The following is a 21,181-nucleotide window of genomic DNA, read 5'->3' as shown; positions in this document are numbered from 1 at the left end:
GCATCCATCTTTATTAACCTTTTTAAGGAATTAGATTTTTAGTATCTTAAAGCTTATAAGTTGTTTATAAATTCATTGTATAAAATTTTGCTAAGTGTTTGCCAGTGATATTCACAGAATTCAGTTATGTAATGAATGAGTAATTTTACTTCCTTAGAGTCGAGGTGGAAAAAAGTTTCTTGCTGTACTGAAAGAAATCTTGGACAGGGATCCTTTGTCTCAACTTTGTGAGAATGAAATGGATCTTATATGGACTTTGAGACAAGATTGCAGAGAGAATTTTCCACAGTCACTGCCAAAATTACTGCTGTCGATCAAGTGGAATAAGCTTGAGGATGTTGCTCAGGTAACAAAAGATAATTTTTGTATTTTGTGATTCATTTTGGGAGTATATATTACTTTGTTGATTTCATGTAAAATGGAACCTATATCTCCATAGGTTGGATAATTTTCTATAGGAGAAATTTTCAGGTTTTAAATTTTACATGTAAATTCTACATTACATGATAGACAGTTTTAGATTTTAAAATCCCAGATACTAGATAGGTTTTTTTCGTATCTTTCAATAAGAACGATTAAAACATGGCTTGTGGTGTAATTATCTATAATCCCTGCCTGGATGTAGTAGGTTCTGGATTTTTTCTAACAGTTTTATCAATGAGCCCCAAAGTTTTAATCTTAAAATAACTTTAATCTTTGCAATGAGGGATTATATGACTATCCTTTTTTTTTTTTTAAAGACTTTACTTATTTTTTTTTAAATTTTTATTTATTTATGATAGTCACAGAGAGAGAGAGAGAGAGAGGCAGAGACACAGGCAGAGGGAGAAGCAGGCTCCATGCACCGGGAGCCCGATGTGGGATTCGATCCCGGGTCTCCAGGATCGCGCCCTGGGCCAAAGGCAGGCGCCAAACCGCTGCGCCACCCAGGGATCCCACTCTGTGACTATCATAAATAAATAAAATAAAAAATTAAAAAAAAATATTTGCAATGACTGTTATAAAATCAATAGGTATTGTTTGAAAATTACCTGTTTCTAGAAGCTAATACTTTAGATAATAAACCTTTTCAATCAGTTTTAACATTCATTTTAGTTGGGCAGTGTTGATGAATGTTTGCCTTTAGGTAGAATAAAGAAAAGGAAAAAAAAGTATTCTAAAAAAACCCGCCAGATTTTAACTCCTTGATACAGTTTTCAGAGTCCTATCAAGAAGCACTGGCATTTATTAAATCCAGTTGGTTATCAGTGTTCTACAGAAAGGTCCTTGATGTTCTTTTTAAATCAGAACAAATACATTTGGCATTTTAAAATAACTAAATTTGTTCACCTTGTTTGAATTTAGCGGATAGTTTAAAGTTTCCTGGTCTTGAGATGCCTGGGTGGCTGGGTTGAATGTCTGCCTTCACCTCAGGGCATGATCCTGGGTCCTGGGATGGAGTCCCACATCACATCAGCCTCCCCCACAGGGGGCCTCCTTCTCCCTCTGTCTGTGTCTGTGCCTCTCTCATGAATAAATAAATAAAATCTTTAAAAAAAAACGTTTTCTGGTCTTAGTAAATCTATAATGACATTTTAAAAATTTATTTAAATTTTAATTCCAATATAGTTAGCATACAGTGTTATATATGTGTGAAATCTGTAAGACTTTAAAAAAATTCAAGGAATGCATATTTATTTATATATTTATATACATTTAAAATTTATTTTATTTTACTTCTGTCAGCTTAGGACTTCTTTTGAGTTTATTTCTATTTTTTAACAATTTTTTGAATCATGTTACATAATTATAATGTGCCTCATTTAGACTGTTTTTGCAGTTAGCCATATGAACATTACTTACTCTGAAAAGGAACTATTTCTGTATAGGTTTTAGCAGCCACTTATTTCCCTAAATTCAAGGTTAGTCTTCTATGAACTCCCATAATGGTAGAATATAAGCATTTTTTAGTTGGCATGTTTGCCTGCTTCTAGTGGATAATGTCCAGTTCTAACTGCTTATCCAAGAAATGCATCATATTATTATTTTGTATGTAATTAGAAGAAATTTCTTGCTGTACTTTTAAAAGATATCTAAAAGAGAGGTTATGTTAGGTGTCAGAAGATGGAATGAAGGGTACCTAGGTGGCTCAGTTTGTTAAGCCACCGACTTTTGGTTTTGGCTCAGGTGATCTCATGGGTTATAAGATCTAGCTGGGCTTCAGACTATATGCCAAGCAGCCATTCAGCTTGAGGACTCTCCCTCTGACCTCTCCCACTAGCACGCACGCACATGCATGTTCTCTCACTCTCTGAAATCTTTAAAAAAAAAAAAAAAGAATGGGCTAATTTTCCATTAATATTTCTTTCCTTTTTAAAGATTTATTTATTTTAGAGAAAGAGAGAGAGAGAGAGTGCGAGCAAGTAATTGGAGGGATCTGGGTGGGGGGGAGAGAATCCTTAAGCAGACTCTCCACTAAGGGCAGAGCCCCATGTGGGGCTCGATACCAGGACCCAGGGATCATGACCTGAGCCAAAACCAAGAGTCAGCACTTAATCAGCTGAGTCACCCAGGCACCCCTCATATTTCTTTATTTGAACTCTGGGGACAGAAAACTTTTACATTTAGGAATTTAACACACTTATCTCATTTCCAGGAGATAACTTTTAAGAGTTATTTTCAGATATAAACAAACATTCTCCATTTTGATAGAAGAAAGCCAGTCCTAATCCTCTTTTTTTTTTTTTTTTTTTTTTTTTTTTTAGTGTCTAGAGAAGAAACGTTGATGGAATAAAAAGTAATGTGTTTTGCTTTCCCAACTCTGTCCCATTGCTAGTTACAGTGAATGGGTACAAAAGATTGAATATAAACTATATTTTTAATAAATTGACTCTACCTTAAGAAGTAGAGAGCCAGAAGTCTGTTAAAGATTTGTATTCTGATTCTAGAGGCCTAAGCCATGGGTAAAAATTCTATAGAAGAGTAGCTTTTCCCTCTCACCACCACCCCAGGGGGAAAAAAAAGAAGAGTAGCCCTCCCTTAATCCACAGGAAAATACTCTGTTGGCATAATGTGAAAGGGGTTTCAATAGTCTTTGCAGAAGGCATGGGTTGGTTAACACTGCTTTCACGGTTTATATGGCTGAGTCAGATTTCCCTGTTCACTTCCATAGCTTTTCCCAAACTAAAGTAGTGAGTTTTGATATTTTATTTAGCTTTACATTCATTCATTCATTCATTGAAATAGTTTTACATTTATTTATTAATTTTATATTAATGCTTTAATAATTGTAAGTGAACTTTTTGTTTTTTTAATTGTAAGTAAACTTAATAGAGGTAGCTTCTTTCCAATAATAGGGGAGGTTTTAACTCACAGCATAGTTAAACTTTCTAGTATTACTGAATGTTATCTACCCTTTTCAGTATTGTTTTTGTGTAACAATGTATTCCGTATTCCATGTGCTAACTAGAAATTGGGAAATGGTCTGTTCCCCCCCCCCACCAATTCTTCTACCCATAATGGGGATTGCTCGCCCATTAGGATCTTGGTCAAAGTGGGGAGGGAGTCCCATCTGTGATAAAAAAAAAAAGTGCTATGGGGTAGGTGTTTCCTATCTTTAGACCAGTATTTGTTAACTTTTTTCATTACTACACTTGTTAGGAGCCGCTGTACCCGCCCCCCGCCCCCATCTTATTTATTTATTTATTTATTTATTTATTTATTTATTTATTTATTTGAGAGAGAGAGAGAGAATGAGAGAGAGAGAATGAACTCTGGAACATGAACAGGAGGTAGGGGCAGAGAAAGAGAGAGAAGCAGACTCCCCAACTGAGCAGGGAGCCTGATACGATATTGGGTTCTATGATATGGGGTGTTGTCCCAGGACGCTGGGGTCAGGACCTGAGCCACAGGCAGATGCTTAAGCAACTCAGCCACCCAGGCATCTCTGTTAGGAGCCATTTCAGACTTTTTTTCTCTAATAGCCCCATTGCCATGATATTTTTATACCATAGGTAAGTATGTGTCTTTTTATGTACTGTACGCATATGTGTGCTATATACATAAAACGAGCAAGTATAAAGCCTATTTTTATTTATGCAAGTTTAAGAATAATTAAGATCTTAAGGTAAAAGTTGAAAAACTAACATTTTAGTATATTTAAATAACTTATGTAATTATCTAATTGTAATACCAAATTTCATATGATGTTAGCAGTTTATGTATGTTTATGTAAATGTGTAGTAATAGCAATATAATCAAATTTTAAAAAGTTATTCAAAAGTATTCTGCAAATGTAAAGTAATAGAAAAATGAATTTCTTTAAAAGTATCTTTAGTGAGGTTAAAATTGCTTCATACTTTTTAACATACTTTTTAACTTAGCTTCTAGATATTCATTCAAGTATTATTGACCTATTTTCCATTTGACATAATTAATGAGAGGGGTTGAAAAATTAGAATTAAAATAATATAACTTATTTTTATTTAGTTCTTAAACCCTAAGTCTCACATAACTTAAATGACAACAAGGCAGCTAGGCAGTAAATACTCTCTGGCTACTTCTTGCAGTATGACTGTGAAAATGGCAGTCAGTTGAGAGAAGTCCTTCAGTCATTGCCATCTGTTTGCCATATTTTTTTTGTTTTGATGTTGCATACATTTTGTGTGTCGTCTTTAGATTCAAGGTGCTACTTATGTGATACCCAATATCACACATATATTATGTGATAATACTTATCAGATATTAAGGAATATGATTTTATCAGGTAGGGTTGAACTTAGCCACAAATCATAATTATAAAAAAAAATTTTTTTTTTTGCTCTCTTGCAAAACCACTTTTCTTCTCATTTAACTATCCCTGATAAGAATATGTACTATAAACATAACTAACCTTGAGGAGGCAGTGACTTTTTTTGCCTGGAGCAACGTTGTGAGATGAGTCTCACAGTGCTCTGATGGGAGACAGGTAAGAATTCTTTCTAGGTATTTGGGTTCTCTGGAGCTAAGGTTTCCAAAGATGTGACCATGTCTGCTAGAATCCACCCTCTACCTGCAGTTCCACCTCATCCCCATGGAGGGATTCTTCTTTATTCTGTCTAGATCATTTCTATGTGACATTTATAAATAGTAGACTGGCTATATTTACTTTGTTTATAGAAAATAAACTTTTTCCTTTTTAAAGATTTTATTTATTTAAAAAAGAGAGAGAGAGCACAGTGAGAAGGAGCACAGGGAGAGGTTAAAGCAGGCTCCCCTCTGAGCAGGGAGCTGGATGCGGGGTGCAATCCCAGGACCCTGGGATCACGACCTGAGCTGAAGGCAGATGCCCAACTGACTGAGCCACCTGGGGCCCCTAAACTATTTCTTTTTAGTCATTTATTGTGATTTAAAGGTTTTAAACATATATGGTCAATAAAAAAAAATTATGTTAAGTGATGGATATTCTTAAAAATATTGAGAACTAAAAGTAAGGTCCCCCCTAAATAATTTTATGTTGAGTTATTAATGAACTCTTTTTATATGTAAATTAGCTATCATTAGCTTGGGTGTTACAGCTTATATTTGTACTTTGAATTTTACCTTTAAATATTTCTTGATCATTTCTCTTTCTTCCTTTAAAAAATTATTAAATGGTAATGATTGTAGAATTGTTATATTCAGTGTATCATTCTATTCCCAGGTAAGTACTTCATAGCTTTTTAAACTTGCTTATCTATAGAATATTTCAACAAAGACAGTCTTTATTAGTCCATGTTAATAAGAGTAGATTTTTGAGGCCTCAGCAATTGTACATATGCTTTTCTTTTGACCCATCTTTTGCCAAGAAAAAATAGATTATTTTTCTCCTCTATAATTTCTGAACCAGTTTTAATTTTTCAACAGCTTCAGGCACTACTTCAGATTTGGCCTAAACTGCCCCCCCGGGAGGCCTTAGAGCTTCTAGATTTCAACTATCCAGATCAGTACGTGCGAGAATATGCTGTGGGCTGCCTGCGACAGATGAGGTATTCTGCAGGTGGCTTTCTTGGGGAAAAGGAATAACGTGGGGGTAGATAGAAAAGGTGATATCTGCTTGAATGTTGATAAGAAAGGAAAGAGCTAGGAATTATTCAGAGTTAAAAGCATTTTTCCCCCCTCTCTCCCTATATTCCTCCCTCCACCTTGCTCTCTTCTTCCTTCCTCTTTCATGTTTACTCTCTATTTTAAAACAAAACCCAGGGGCAGCCCAGGTGGCTCAGCAGTTTAGCGCCACCTTTGGCCCAGGGTGTGATTCTGGAGACCCGGGATTGAGTCCCACGTCGGGCTCCCTGCATGGAGCCTGCTTCTCCCTCTGCCTGTGTCTCTTATCTCTCATTCTGTCTGTGTCTCTCATGAATAAATAAATAAAATCTTAAAAAAAAACCAAAAAACAAAAGCAAAACCCAGAGACACACAACCAAGATCGCCCTTGGCTTCCATGATTCATTAGAATTCACAGAACTCACATATATTCATACTTTTGGCTATGATTTATTATAGCAAAAGGAGACCATGTAGAATTGGTAAAGGAAAAAGATTAATGGAGCAAAGACTGGAGAAAACTATGCAGGAGCTTCTAAGAGTTCTTTACCAGCGGAATCACAGTGAATATGCTTAATTCCCTCAGCAACAAGTAGTAACATGTCTGAAATGTTGTCTACTGGGGACAATCCTCAGAGATTTGGTGGCTAGAGTTTTTATTGGGGGCTAGTTACAGAATCACCCTCTGCTTAACACAAAAGCAAAATTCTAGACTCCCAGAAAGAAGATGGATGTTGAGCATAAACCATACTGTTTTTGAGAACAATTTACCCATGCAAAGCCATTCTTACCTGTTAGGTGGTGAGAAGCCTTCTGAAATCCTTGTTTCCAGATGCAGGCTAAAAGGCCAGTGTTGTAAACAGGCTTTTTTTTAAGGGATAACATTCAGGCCTGCTGTTATGTTAACTCTTTTCTGTCTATCACTCAGAATTAAGAAATGTTAATATTTTGTCATTTTTTAATACTTTTAAGCAAATAGCATTATAGCAAAAGCTGAAGTCCTCATAGTTTTTTTTTTTACCTAATCCTGATTGCTTTCACTTCCCAAAAACAATCATTATCATGCATTTGACCATGTATCCTTTTATACCACATTTTTCTGTTTATACTATATTTTATAACTATAAAAATATAGAGAGGGCAGCCTGGGTGACTCAGCGGTTTAGCGCCGCCGTCAGCCCAGGGCCTGATCCTGAGACCCGGGATCGAGTCCCACGTCGGGCTCCCTGCATGGAGCCTGTTTCTCCCTCTGTCTGTGTCTCTGCCTTTCTCTCTCCCTGTTTCTCATTAATAACTAAATAAAGTTTTTTTTTAAAAAATAGGGTAACACTGTACATTTAGAAATTACACTGATATGTCTTACCATATGTATTATTTTAAATCTTTTTAAAAATTCAGCATAGGTTTTTGAGGTCATTCTCTCTAATTACATATAAATATAGTTCATTCCCTTCACTACTCTGAAATATTCTTTCATAGGGATATATCTTATTTACTCCATATTGAGGAACATTCTGTTTTCTCCAGACTTCCCTGTTATAAACAGTGCTACAGTGAACATGCTTGTAGAGTTCCCTTTGGCCAGTACATGTGTGAAAATCTATGAACTTTATTTGAAGAAATGTCATTATTGAGACCATCTCAGAGAATGGGCATTTTCAGATTTATCTAAGTCTAGTCTCAAGAATGAAGATTATACTGTATGGTTATTTGAAAAATAGAAGTTCTCAGAAAATTATGGATACTGTTAATCCTTTTTCTTCTTTTTAAAAGTCATATATATTTCAGGTCATGTGGTGTCCAAAGGAAATTACACAAATTCTTCTATAGTTGTTTTTTTTAGGGGAGTGAAGTTTGAAGTATAAGGAAAGAGGAAGCCTCCTTCTGTTTCTATACTTCCTTTCTATCTTTTACACCATTTCTAAGTTTTATAAAGGGCATAGATTTTACAGTAAACTTTAGATTGTTGACCACTTTTTAAAAATGAGTCTCCTAGTTGCATTGGAGACCTGAGGGGAAGGGGCTACCCGGCCCCCTTTTGGCCAAGTATTTTTTTTTAATTTTTATTATTTATTTATGATAGAGAGAGAGAGAGGCAGAGACACAGGCAGAGGGAGAAGCAGGCTCCATGCACCGGGAGCCTGATGTGGGATTCGATCCCGGGTCTCCAGGATCGCGCCCTGGGCCAAAGGCAGGCACTAAACCTCTGCGCCACCCAGGGATCCCTTTTTTTTTTTTTTTTTTTTAATGTATAGATCCCCAGGAGGAGATTGCTGTGCTCTCCATGTTCCATATGGCTAATTCTGATTGACTTTCTTATGATAAATTTTCTACTTCTGAGTATTTTTTTTAATGTAGTGCCCTGGGTTTCAGTCCCAGATCTACATTAGATTTTTAACCATTTATTGCCCAAGACTATAGTTAGCAAGTAAGGGACTTGGGATTCCTATCTTACCTGACCATTGGAATTGCCTTTGATGAGAATGTGTTCACATGTGAATGGGTTGGAGATAGGCAGAAAACAGAGAACCACTAACCTTAATTAATTCAGCTCATTTAAAAAAAAAATTCAGCTCATTTAATTACAATATTATGTTGTATTAATTCAGGGAATCAGTTCCCACTTACACATATACTCATTTCATTATCCTTTAAATAGTTTAAAGTTAATATTTTAATGTTCACTGACTATCTGGGAAAAGGAATTACCTAACCCTAATGATACAGGAAAATAAATTGCTAAATTACTAATGGAATTTTTATTTAAAAAAAAAAACTAGTTGAGAATATAACTTTTCCAGCATGATGAGTAATCAGTATTAAGGTACCTGATTTTATAGAAGCTCTGGGCTGATTATAAATGCAATCATTAATCGTATCAACCTAGGTAATTTAATTGAAATGCCCTATAAACCTGTTCTTTACTTCTTTCCTTTCCATTCCCCCTCCTGCCCACAGGAAATTTTGAGCTTTTTTTGTGTTATTTTAACAGTGGAATAGTGAATGTAAGCATGCCATAAGCCTGACATAAAAGGACCACTGTGTTTCAGTAAGTTAGTATTTGATAGCTTGATCGGAAGGGATCTTTTTTTGGCACTGGTTGTTGAGTGACTTATCTGTCTTTTGTTTCTTTTAGTGATGAAGAACTCTCTCAGTATCTTTTACAACTGGTGCAAGTTTTAAAATATGAGCCTTTTCTTGATTGTGCCCTGTCTAGATTCCTATTAGAAAGAGCACTTGCTAATCGGAGGATAGGGCAGTTTCTATTTTGGCACCTTAGGTAAGTCTTTTTTATTTTTTAATTTGCGTCTACTTCGTGCTTTTGTAAATATAAATCAGAATAACATGCAACATTTAGTCTATCCGTCACCTGCTGTAGTTGTTTCTGAGCCATATATAACATTTACACGCTTTTTGGTGTCTTCTGTTTCTTCATACTCAACTCTTAATTTTCAGGATTTGGCAAAGTAATTCATATAAGTGTTCCACCAAGCCTCCTTGATATTTTAACTGAAACTAATAATGTATTGCTATTTTCTAGTCAGGTGTACTTATTGTGTACTTATAACATATTTGGGCTAAAATCAGATCTACGGACTCCTTTTGAAAGGCTTTGGTATTAATATCATTGCTACTAATAGGTAGAGGTTTCAAAGTTTTTGTTTAACAGCAGCAACATTTTCAACTGCTTTATTAGGTCATTTTCAGAAATATAGGAGTCTTATTTCAGTGAGTTTATATTGGGGTAAAATCAGGAAGGATAACTAAAATCCTTCTGTTTCTGGGGAAATTGTTGAATCCTCATTTCTGACTCTGTACTCACACTTTTTTGTCGTTTTCATCTGGACTTCAGAGTATTAAAATCAGTGATCGTCAGAAAAATATGACTTTTCCTCCATTTTAGGTAAACTTCTTAAGAAAAATAAGCTCTGTTTTTTTTATGTTAATTCTGGGGGTTACATTTCTGAATCTTGACTTCCTATTATTCATAGAGGTTTTTCCTTTCTTTTTTTTTAATTAGTCATCTTTTCATACAGTTCAATCTTCCTATTTTTAAGCCCCCCAAGGAATAACAAAACATGGTGTTCCTTCCTTTTTCAAACATATATGACATTCTTTAGGTGAAAAAAAAATTGTATAATTGAGGGTTTAGTCACTTGTATGATATGAGTCATATCTTTGTGTTTTACTTTATTGTCTTTTAATTGGCAGTATTGCCATTTCAACTGCGAAAACCAAATAAAGTAAGATATGAAAATTTTGGGTGTTTTGAATAAAAAAAATAACTAATTACAAAATCACACATGGTTTTGAACTATGGTGTTTAAAGACTTGGGGAGTTGACCATCCCACTAATAGTTTTGAACAAGATCATGTTTCTTCTGTTTTTTGATCAGTATTAAAAGTTTATTTGATAATAGAATATGAAGTTGGTATTTTTATTTGGTGATCTGAAGTGTTTTATAAACAACCCATCTTAATATTATTAACTTATTTGTAGGTCAGAAGTGCATATCCCTGCTGTCTCAATACAGTTTGGTGTCATCCTTGAAGCATACTGCCGGGGAAGCGTAGGGCACATGAAAGTGCTTTCCAAGCAGGTATCAAGTTTTTTTAATCTTCATGTTCAGTTTGCCACATTGTATTTGATAAATTGTATCATATGGTGTTTCTCATGTTACATTATTTCATAGAGGTTTCAGTAACTAAACCTTATAAATACATTTTTAAATTAAAATTTAAGTCAAGAAGTGAAGTGTCAACAAACTTGGAACATTGAGTGCTCCCCCCAAAATCACTGATTCCTCATAGTATCTGTATTAATAAACATGCCTTACATTTTAATAGGAAATACTTATTTAGACATGCTTAACAATGGGTTTGATGGTGATGGAGACAAAGGTCATGAAATTTTTAGACCCTGTTTTTTCATATCTCTGAGTTACTCTGTCCAGTTAGTATAGTATTTATGATTCATATATTCTGCATATGTTTTAGTTTCAGATATTTTGACACCTAAGTCCATTGTTGTTGTAGGATCTAGAATTCAGAATCCTCAAGCTGCTTTTTCAAACTATATATATAGAATATATATAGGCCTGCAGTCCCTTATCTTCTTTCCAGGTCTTCATTTTCTAATCATTGCAGGTGATGAGATATTAGTGATATTGATAGGTCAGATATCAAATGCTTATATGCAAGGAAACATAATGAGTGTCTTAAGTATATTACTTTACTCTCCTAATACTGCACCACAGTAGTTGCCAATACTGTCTGGATTTGACAAGGAGGAAAACAGAGGCTGTAAGAGATTAAGTAACTTGTCTATAATCCCACAACTGTTAAGTGACAGGAATAAGTTTTAAATTTAAGTCTGTCCAGGGCAGCCCCTGTGGCGCAGTGGTTTAGCGCCGCCTGCAGCCCAGGGCGTGATCCTGGAGACCCTGGATCGAGTCCCATGTCAGGCTCTCTGCATGGAGCCTGCTTCTCCCTCTGCCTGTGTCTCTGCCTCTCTCTCTCTCTCTGCATTTCTATGAATAAATAAATAAAATCTTTAAAAAATAAATAAATAAATTTAAGTCTGTCCAGCTATAAAACTTAACTTTTTTTTTATTACAGCAGGAGTTGTCACAACTTTTTAGCACCATAACTCTCTTTTATAAATCAAAACCTAAACATAGATCCACTATATAAAAGAGACAACAATGTAATTTTATCAGTATAATGGTGTTTTGAAACTAAAATAAAATATAAGCCATTAAACAGAACCATGAAGCTATTATACTAAATACAGAATTTCAAAATCTGGGACTATTATTAACAATTGTAGTTTCAGTATCCACTTATTTCTTTTGTTTTGGAGACAATCTTGATTTATACAGCTAAGTAATTGCAAATGACAATGGTTGTTTATTTAATTTTTTTAAAAAGATTTTATTTATTTATTCATGAGAGACACACACACACACACACAGAGAGAGGCAGAGACACAGGCAGAGGGAGAAGCAGGCTTCATCCAGATAGCCTGATGCAGTACTCAATCCCAGGACCCCAGGATCACTACCTGAGCCAAAGGCAGATGGTCAACCACTCAGCTACCCAGGTGTCCCAGTAATGGTTGTTTAATAGTTTGCTTGCAAGTGAGGAGCATAACCATGGCCCAGGATTGATTTGCTGGTCAGTCATTTGTTCCCTGAAGGTTGAACCATACACATACACTGAAGGTTGAAATGAGAGCATTTCTGGCATCAAAATAAAACAACCCTTTATTCTGGCTTCTTCATGTCAGCATCCTTCACTGACAGGTAGCAACAGTATGCTTTTGTTCTTTAACAGTAATTTTTCTTGAATTGACTATCCTCTAGATAAACAGAAGAAGGTTTTCTTAATGGTTTAGTATATATTTACTCATAATTTAGTATATGCCAGGGTTTGTGTTAGGTACTGGTAATGTGAAGTGAATATAGTTATGTTATTGTTATCAAGGAGTTTATATCCCATAGAGAAGGTGTGCAAATCAGTGATTAAGTGCTATGATAGAAGTGTTGTTAAGAGAATATTATGGAAGCACAAAAGAGAGGCATGTAACCAAACGTAGGACATTAGGGAAGAGTTCACAGTGAAGGTGACGCTTGAAGGTTTTGATGGTCTTAGATGGTGTTAGTTCAGTGAAGAGTGTATTAGTGTTTTACAGAGAAATAACCAGTAAGCGGTGTGTGTGTTTGTGTATGTGTATGGTTGACCCTTGAACAACCTAAATTTGAACAACATGTGTCCATTTATATATACACTGATTTTTTGATACAGTACAGTAAATTATTTTCTCTGTGGTTTTCTTTCTTTCTTTTTTTTTTTTTAAGATTTTATTTATTCATGAGAGACACAGAGATACAGAGAGAGACAGAGAGAGAGAGAGAAAGGCAGAGGCACAGGCAGAGGGAGAAGCAGGTTCCATGCAGGGAGCCTGATGTGAGACTCAATCCCAGGACTCCAGGATCATGCCCTGGGCTGAAGGTGGCGCTAAAGTCCTGAGCCACTGGGGCTGCCCTCTGTGATTTTCTTAATAACATTTTCTTTCTTCTAGCTTACTTTTTTTGTAAGAATATAATATATGATACAGATAATGTACAAAATATGTTAATTGACAGTTTATGTTACTGGTTAGGCTTCCCGTCAAAAGTAGGCTATTAGTAGTTAAGTTTTTGGGGAGTCAAAAGTTATATGCAGATTTTTGACTGCATGAGGCTGGAGGTAGAGTCAGTACCTATAACCCTTTATTCAAGGGTTAGCTGTATAGAGAGTGAAGCAGAAGAGGACGGTGATGTTGTGATTTATTATAAAGAATTGCTTCTGTGATTACAGAGGCTGAAAAGTCCTGAGATCTTCAATTAAGCAAACCAGGAGAACTGATGCTGAAGTTATAGTCTGAAAGCAGACAAGCTTAACACCGAAGGAGTTTTATTTAGTTCCAGGCAGGAAAAAAACCTGTGTGTAGCTCAAGGCAGTCAGACAGGCAGAGTTCCTTCTTAGTTGTTGGAAGGTCTACCTTTTTATTCTATTCAAACCTTAACAGGTTCTGATAAGATCCACTCATATTGGGAAGGGCAATCTGCTTCACTCAGTCTACCCATTCGAATGTTAATTTTATCCAAAAACACCCTTACAGACATACCTAGAATGATGCTGGACCAAATATTTGGGCACTCTGTGGCCCAGTCAAGTTGATACCTAAAACTAACCATCACAGATCAACTTGGCATGTATACACAGCTCTGAAAACCATATTTAATTTCTAAATAAAGACTCAAGTTCAGAATTACCCCTAAGATGATAAAATTACCCAGTACAATAAAAAATACACTAAGCTCTTTCCCAGAACAGGAGGTAATATCCTTGAATGGTGTCTACTTTTCTCCTTGTTTCTCTGTAAATTAAATGGTATGATGTAAAATTAACACTTAAATACTATGATATAAAGCCAGTATAAAGTCAGTACATCTTATGTTATATGATAAAGGAAAAGAGTGGGAAGGAAACAAAGACTCTCTGTGTGTACATATGGCATGCGCATACACACACACAAACATATGCATACCAAAACAAGGAGGAGATACTCATAATAGTTAATCCCATTTCTGTAACCAGTCGTGTGGTCATAGCTGGTATTGATTACTACGTTCTTCCAACCCATTCTGTATTCCCTCTGCCTTTAGTAATAAGCATTTCACTGGTGTTTCTTGACCTGCTCGGTTGACCCAAACCTTCATTCTTTTTTTTTTTTTCTTTAAAGATTTTATATGGCGGGGGCTGGGGGTGGTGGTGTGCCGAGGCAGAAAGGGAGAAGGATAAGCATGCTCTTGGATAAGCACGGGGCTCCATCCCAGGGCCCTGAGATCAAGACTGAGCCAGAATTAGCTCCATAACCAACTGAGCCTCCCAAGGAGCCCTCCAAACCTTCATTCTTTTTTTTTCCCCCCCAAACCTTCATTCTTGAAGGGTCCAGGTCATTAGTAGTCCTACCTAAGTTAGCTTGTAATTGTCCATTGGTCTTAATCACAGGACTTGGATATACTAAGAAAAGATCTCCTTTATTCTAGACATACTCCTCCTTATATCTATGGAGTAGTAGGCCAATTTCCCCTTGGTATTCAGGATCAGTCACTTCAGTCAGTATCATAATGCCCTTCTTCTCCTTATTTTTTTTTTAAAGATTTTATTTATTTATTCATGAGAGGCAGAGACACAGGCAGAGGGAGAAGCAGGCTCCATGCAGTCCCTGATGTGGGACTCAATCCCGGATCCTGGGATCACACCCTGAGCCGAAGGCAGATGCTCAACCACTGAGCCACCCAGGCGACCCTCATAATGCCCTTCTTTACCTGTTGATTCAAAGATATAAGGAGCTTAGAGTGGTTGGAGTCTTCCAGTTCAGTAGAATCATTGCCATGTCTCCCATTGGAATCATTCTTTCTTTCTTCTGAAACTAAGACCTCTGTGCCAGTAAAGCATGAGGGTACAGGAAAAGAAAGCAAAAATTTTGCTAGTGAGTTACTAAGGGGTAATGGCAAATGGTACCACTTCCATTTTTAAACCTTGATTTCATGACCATTGAGTCCTGGGAATAAGAGTGTCATATATTAGATGCTGACTCAGAGCGTATATAGTTTTCTGGAGAACTTTGACCAAGTCCTGAAAGGTATTGCCACCTAGTTGGTAGTATAAGTTAGTCTTCAAAAGGCCATTCCACTCTTCTCTCAAGCTAGCTATTCAGATTAATAGGGAACATGGTAAGACTAGTGAAAACCATGAGCATGCCCCTGTTGTTACACTTCATTTGCTATGGAATGAGTTTCTTGATCAGAAGCAATGCTGTGTGGAATACCATGATGGTGGATAAAGTGTCCTGTGATTCCACCAATGGTAGTTTGGCAGAAACATTGCATGCGAGGAAGGTAAATCCATATCCAAAGTTAAAGTGTCTGTTCCAGTAAGAATAAAATATTGCCCCTTCCATAGTGGAAGCAGTCTAGTGTAATCATCCTATCACCAGATAGTTGGCTGTCCATCCCAGGTAAGTGGTGCTATATCGGGATCTCAGTATTAGTCTCTGCTGATGTCAGAGCAGGCACTCAATGGTCAGAGACAGGTAGGCTTTAGAGAGTGGAGGTCCCTATTGCTGAGTACATGCATAACTTCCATCCCTGCCACCTTGACCACTTTGTTCATGAACCCCTTTCGGTGATGACAGAGTTGGTTGGGGGAATCTGACTGTATCTGCAGAACAGGCCATCCTATCCACTTGATTATAAAAATCCTCTTCCAAAGCCCTCCTTTGGTGAACATCCAGGGAGACACATATCTTTTTTTTTTTTTCCTTTTTCCTAGCTATTCAGAGAGGATTATTATATATCTCTTCCCCCAGATTTCCTTGTCACTAATTTTCTACTCATGTTCCTTCTGGGTCCCTGACTATGAGGCAAGCTTTGGTCACAGCTTATGAATTGGTATATAATCACATGGCCATTTCTCTTTCCAAGCAAAGTGCTCGGTGAAGTGCACTTTCCAAAGTTCTGTATGTGACTAGGAAGTTATTAGCAAGGTAGCTACATCTAGCTGATAGAATCTGAATCAGTATATTCAATCCACTTAGATGAAATCTTTTGTAGAGTTAAAAAATCTCTTCCAGACTTTGCTTTTTGATGCATTGTTTTTTGTCTGATGGAAAAGACTCCCCTGCCTTGATAAGGTTTCCAACCTCTCGATCTCATTTGAAGGACATTGTTCCACTCTTACCCTATTCATTTCTATACCTCTCTGGTGTCCACTCTTTTATATAAGATCCTTGTAGTAATTTCCAGTTCTGTTACACTCCTCTAACTCATTTGCATTGCCAAAGAAACATCCATAGCTTTTTATGGATTTATATTATATATGCGTAATATATTTTTATATTATGATTATGTTATGATTTTTCATTTGTGTTAAAACAGCTATTATCTGATCCTCTTGGAATGCCCATTAATGGTGGTAATAATAGCTAACATTTACTCACCATTTCTTATGGGCCATTTATTCTTCACAGCTATATGAAATGAATACCATTAGTCCCCTTAATTTTATAGTCCTCTTAGATATATCTCATACCCATCAATGTCTCTTGTGTTCATGGTTACTGTCCTTGTCCAATCAACTATCTTCTCTCACCTGGATGTCTTAATTAACTTCTTAAATTGCACCCCGTGTTTCTATCTATACACACACACACACACACACACACACACACCCTTCTCTGCACAGGAGATAAAGTGACATTTTAAAAATGTAGATGTATTATGCCATTTCCATCTTTAAAATCCCTGAAGTAATATTCATTGCCTGGAAAATAAAATTCAAAATTATTTCAACTATCTAATTAGCTTTATTAAATGATTTATGAATTGGGCAGTGTCCCACCTAGCTAATCTAGTAAAGGGGACTTCAAGTTGCAAAATAGATTTTATAGGCCAAAATGGGGTGGGACAATTAGGAAAAGAAATTATTGTTTTAGGAAAGTTACCTTCCCTTAGGAGGAAGGACAGAGGGTCTTATTAAATGAATTTCCTCATTTTCCTTTGAGGGGCTGGGAAGGACAGATTACCTTCTTTTTTTTTTTTAATTTTTTTTTTAATTTATTTATTTATGATAGTCACACACACACAGAGAGAGAGGCAGAGACACAGGCAGAGGGAGAAGCAGGCTCCATGCACCGGGAGCCCGACGTGGGATTCGATCCCGGGTCTCCAGGATCGCGCCCTGGGCCAAAGGCAGGCGCCAAACCACTGCGCCACCTAGGGATCCCCAACAGATTACCTTCTTGATGCTGACCAGAAAATTCCTGACTGTTATGACTACACTTCTGGGGCAGGGGCAGGGGCAGGGGCAGGAGGCACCTGGGTGGTTCAGTTACTTAAGCATCCAACTCTCTTAATTTCATCTCAGATCATGATCTCAGGGTAGTAAGATCAACTTTGTGTTGGGCTCTGTGCTTAGCATGGAGTCTGCTTGGGATTCTCTTTCTCCCTCTTGCTCCTCTCTGTACTCATGTGCATGTGCTCTGTCTCTCAAAATAAATAAATAAAATCTTAAAAAAAAAAGAGAGAGAAAGAAAAGGGGGCACCTGAGTGGCACAGTCAATTAACTGGCCAACTTTTGGTTTTGGCTCAGGTCATGATCTTGGGGTTGTGAGATTGAGCCCTGTGTAGGGCTCTGTGCTCAACATTGAGTCTTTGAGTTTTTCTCGCCCTCTCCCTCTGCACCTTCCCCCTCCCTGCTCTCTCTCTCTCTTTCTCAAATAAATAAATTAATTAAAAAAAAATAAAAGACTTACTTTGGGGGAGGCTTGAAATTGCAGTTAGGTTAAGTATTAAGCCCCAGCTTGGTGACTTGGCCTAGCATTTGAGGCCTGTCATTTTCTTTTAACATTTCCATTTTGATCAGGCTCTCTGCTTAATGTAAAGATATGATCAAAATTTAAAGTATTAGTTCCACTATCAGATACTGTTCTGAAGTTCTTGAAGTTTTTATTGTTTCTTTTATATGGTATCCATTATCCATAGATTAGGATATTTTTGCTTAATCCTTATGGTATTCATAGGTTAGAAGTCAGTCATTCTCTTTCTTCTTCTTCTTCTTTTTTTTTCTTTTTGACATTCCAGTCCTTGATGCTTAGTGGCTAACAAATACACATTTAAAATTTGTGAGAAAATACAATGTACCAGAGAGATTTTTATGATAACTATAAGTAGGATAATTCCCAGTGTTTGGAGTGCATTTTGGAGCTATGGTCCCCAAGACCCAAACCAGTCAAGGAAAGACCCTGTTGAAGGAGTTACCCTTTTAAGCCAAGTAGCTTGATCTGTGGTCTGATATAACTGAATTTCAGCTTCCTAAGAAATGTTAATCCAGATATAGCAAGTAGTGTTGGTCACAGCAGAGATACCTCCTTGCTCAGCTAAAAGGTAATTGAAGACTGTTCTACCATCAAGAACAGCTTTGGCTAAGGAGTCTAAGGATGATTGATGGGCCTCTCTTGCTTTAGCAGCAGATTCTGCAGTACTTTTCAAGAATTGAGAAGAAGTTCCTGATCATAGACTCATTTACATTTATTCCTAACCAGGGAAGTAGGGACCTGCCAAGAGGAATGAATACTGAATCATGAAAGCCTCCTGGCAAGTCCTTTCTAACTCAGCAATGTAACTTCAGAGGAGTCACCCAATGAGATGTCTTATTTTGTTTGTGAAAAGTTAGGGGCCCAGTTAGATTTTCTCCTTGCCTGAAATAAAAGGCTATTTTAAATTCCAGAGTTTACCTCCCTTAAGCAGTGGCCTGGGGAGAAAGAGATGAGGGCATTTTCTTTCCAGGGTAATGCCAGAGTAGAAGAAAGGAGAAAGAGAAAAGGTTCCTGTGTAGTTAAAATTTATAGTCTTGATCTGTCATCTTGGGCAGAAGCAGTCTGCCTTGACATCAGCTACTTCTCTTCCTCATCAGTTTGTCTTAGAAGTTGCCAGCATCTGTCCAGGTTGGAGGTGGAACCTCCATTAGCTATGAGTTATATACCCAAGGCTTAATACCTTTTAGTTTTGCAGCAGTGTAGTGGTCAAGAGCACTTGGTAAGGTCCCTTCCAATGAGGATTGAGGGCTGTCCTCCTCTTATGACATTTCCAGAATAACCAGTCACCAAGCTCTATACTGTGACCAATTGGGATTCAAGAAGTCTTCTTTAACCCATTGATGATAGGCTTGAGCCTAAGATATTAGTGATTTACAGTAGCTAGTCTTAGTAGCATTGAGACAACAGGGGATGAGCATAAGGCTCTATACCAATGACATTGGCCTGCTGGTGACTGTCACATGTGGTGTAAGTTTGTTTCCTAAAGGGGTAACTACTAACAGTCAGCAACATCAGAGATAATACCGTAGGCAAGGAAATTCCAGTAGTGTAGGCAAGTTTAGAAATTTTAAGTTTCAGAATCCCATTAGTTCTCTGAGCCTTGCCTGATAATTGAAGATGACAGGGACGGTATTAATTCTAAGAAGTTTGTGAGGTTTTCATTAAACCTCATGTGATTTGTCCAGTGAAGTGGAGGCCTCCATCACTGGATATTGTGGAAGGTATACCACAAGTGGGAAATACATTTCCTCACAATTTCTTGCCACTGTGAGGGCATTAGCCTTGGATCTTGGGAAAGCTTCAGCCAATCTGGAAAACATATATACAATAACAACATATTGATAACCCATACTAAGTGACAATTGAATGAAGTCATCTACAGGTGTTCAAAAGGTTCAGTGGGAGGAGGTCTGAGATCTCTGGGAACAAAAATATTTATTCTCAGATTATGGATCTGACAGGTCAGACATTGCTGATAGACTGTGTTTGCTATTTATTTATTTAAGATTTTATTTATTTATTCATGAGAGAGGCAGAGGGAGAATCAGGTTCCCCACATGGAGCCAATGTGGGACTCGATCCCAGGACCCCAGGATCACAATCTGAGCCAAAAGCAGATGCTCAACCACTGAGCCACCCAAGTACCCTCTGTGTTTGCAATTTAATAAGAGTGTCTTTACCAATCCCTATTCATAACTTGGGTCATCTTAAATGCATTATGGTGGGTTAAAGAATGCAAAAACTTAAAAAATGGGGTTGGCCAGGGAGTCAGCAAGAACCAAGCAGCCATCTTGGGTTTCCCATAGCCTCAGACTGTTTAACTTAAGAGCTATTGCTTACCCATTTTAATTTCTCTAATTCAGGAGCAGACTGTAGCCATCTTAAAAGTACATCAGGATGGCAACATTCTGTGAGTAAGGGACAGGTTTTGCAGAAGCAGAATGGATTTCTTCCACATGTGCCACAATCTATAGATTGTATTGCTATTGCTTTTGCATGAATGCTGGGGCATTTCTCTGATACTCAGGTTTAATCCTTTTAGTGTGAACCTCAATTTTAATGACAGCAATTTCAGAATGTAAGGCTATCACAGTAAGAAGATAGTTTACTTTTGCCATTTTTCATTGGGGTCCCAGAGGATGTCAGAAACCTTTTAAGATAATCAGAATTACAAGTAACAGTATTATACCAGGACATGCCAGATTTCTAGGAATTTCACATAATTTTTAGAACACAAATACAGCGTAAAGAAAGTTTTCTATTGTTTGACAATATTTTCTTAAGTTTTTTTTTTTTTAATTTTTATTTATTTATGATAGTCACACACACACAGAGAGAGGCAGAGACACAAGCAGAGGGAGAAGCAGGCTCCATGCACCGGAAGCCCGACATGGGATTCGATCCTAGGTCTCCAGGATTGCGCCCTGGGCCAAAGGCAGGTGCTAAACCGCTGCGCCACCCAGGGATCCCTGACAATATTTTCTATGTGATTTAATATATCAAATAAGCCTAATCAGTATAACAGATCCCTTGAAATGTTTCAGGAGGTCCTTTGGAAAAATTCCAAAGTAGTTATAACTGGCTGAACCACTTAGGTGTCCCTCCAAATTTTCTTCCACATCAAAAAGAACATTTTTTTTTAAGGTTTTATTTATTTATTCATGAGAGACACAGAGAGAGGCAGAGACAGGCAGAGAAGCAGGCTCCCTGCAG

At 37.1% G+C, this 21,181-nt stretch overlaps 1 protein-coding gene across 2 annotated transcripts in view; it reads left to right on the top strand.

Moving 5' to 3' along the window:
* The window catches only part of PIK3CB (phosphatidylinositol-4,5-bisphosphate 3-kinase catalytic subunit beta), a 204,460-nt gene that overhangs the window by 142,618 nt on the left and 40,661 nt on the right, over positions 1-21,181 (top strand). For both annotated transcript variants that reach the window (XM_055321255.1, XM_055321256.1), the window contains exons 13-16: positions 158-346; positions 5,863-5,984; positions 9,176-9,319; positions 10,541-10,640. In XM_055321255.1, coding sequence (XP_055177230.1) covers positions 158-346; positions 5,863-5,984; positions 9,176-9,319; positions 10,541-10,640 — 555 coding nt within the window. The remainder of the gene's footprint in view (positions 1-157; positions 347-5,862; positions 5,985-9,175; positions 9,320-10,540; positions 10,641-21,181) is intronic.

This window comes from Nyctereutes procyonoides, unplaced genomic scaffold, assembly GCF_905146905.1.
Source record: "Nyctereutes procyonoides isolate TBG_1078 unplaced genomic scaffold, NYPRO_anot_genome, whole genome shotgun sequence".
NCBI lineage: Eukaryota > Metazoa > Chordata > Mammalia > Carnivora > Canidae > Nyctereutes > Nyctereutes procyonoides.
The sequence above is the reverse complement of the archived record's forward strand: the minus strand, read 5'-3'. Positions and strand labels throughout refer to the sequence as shown.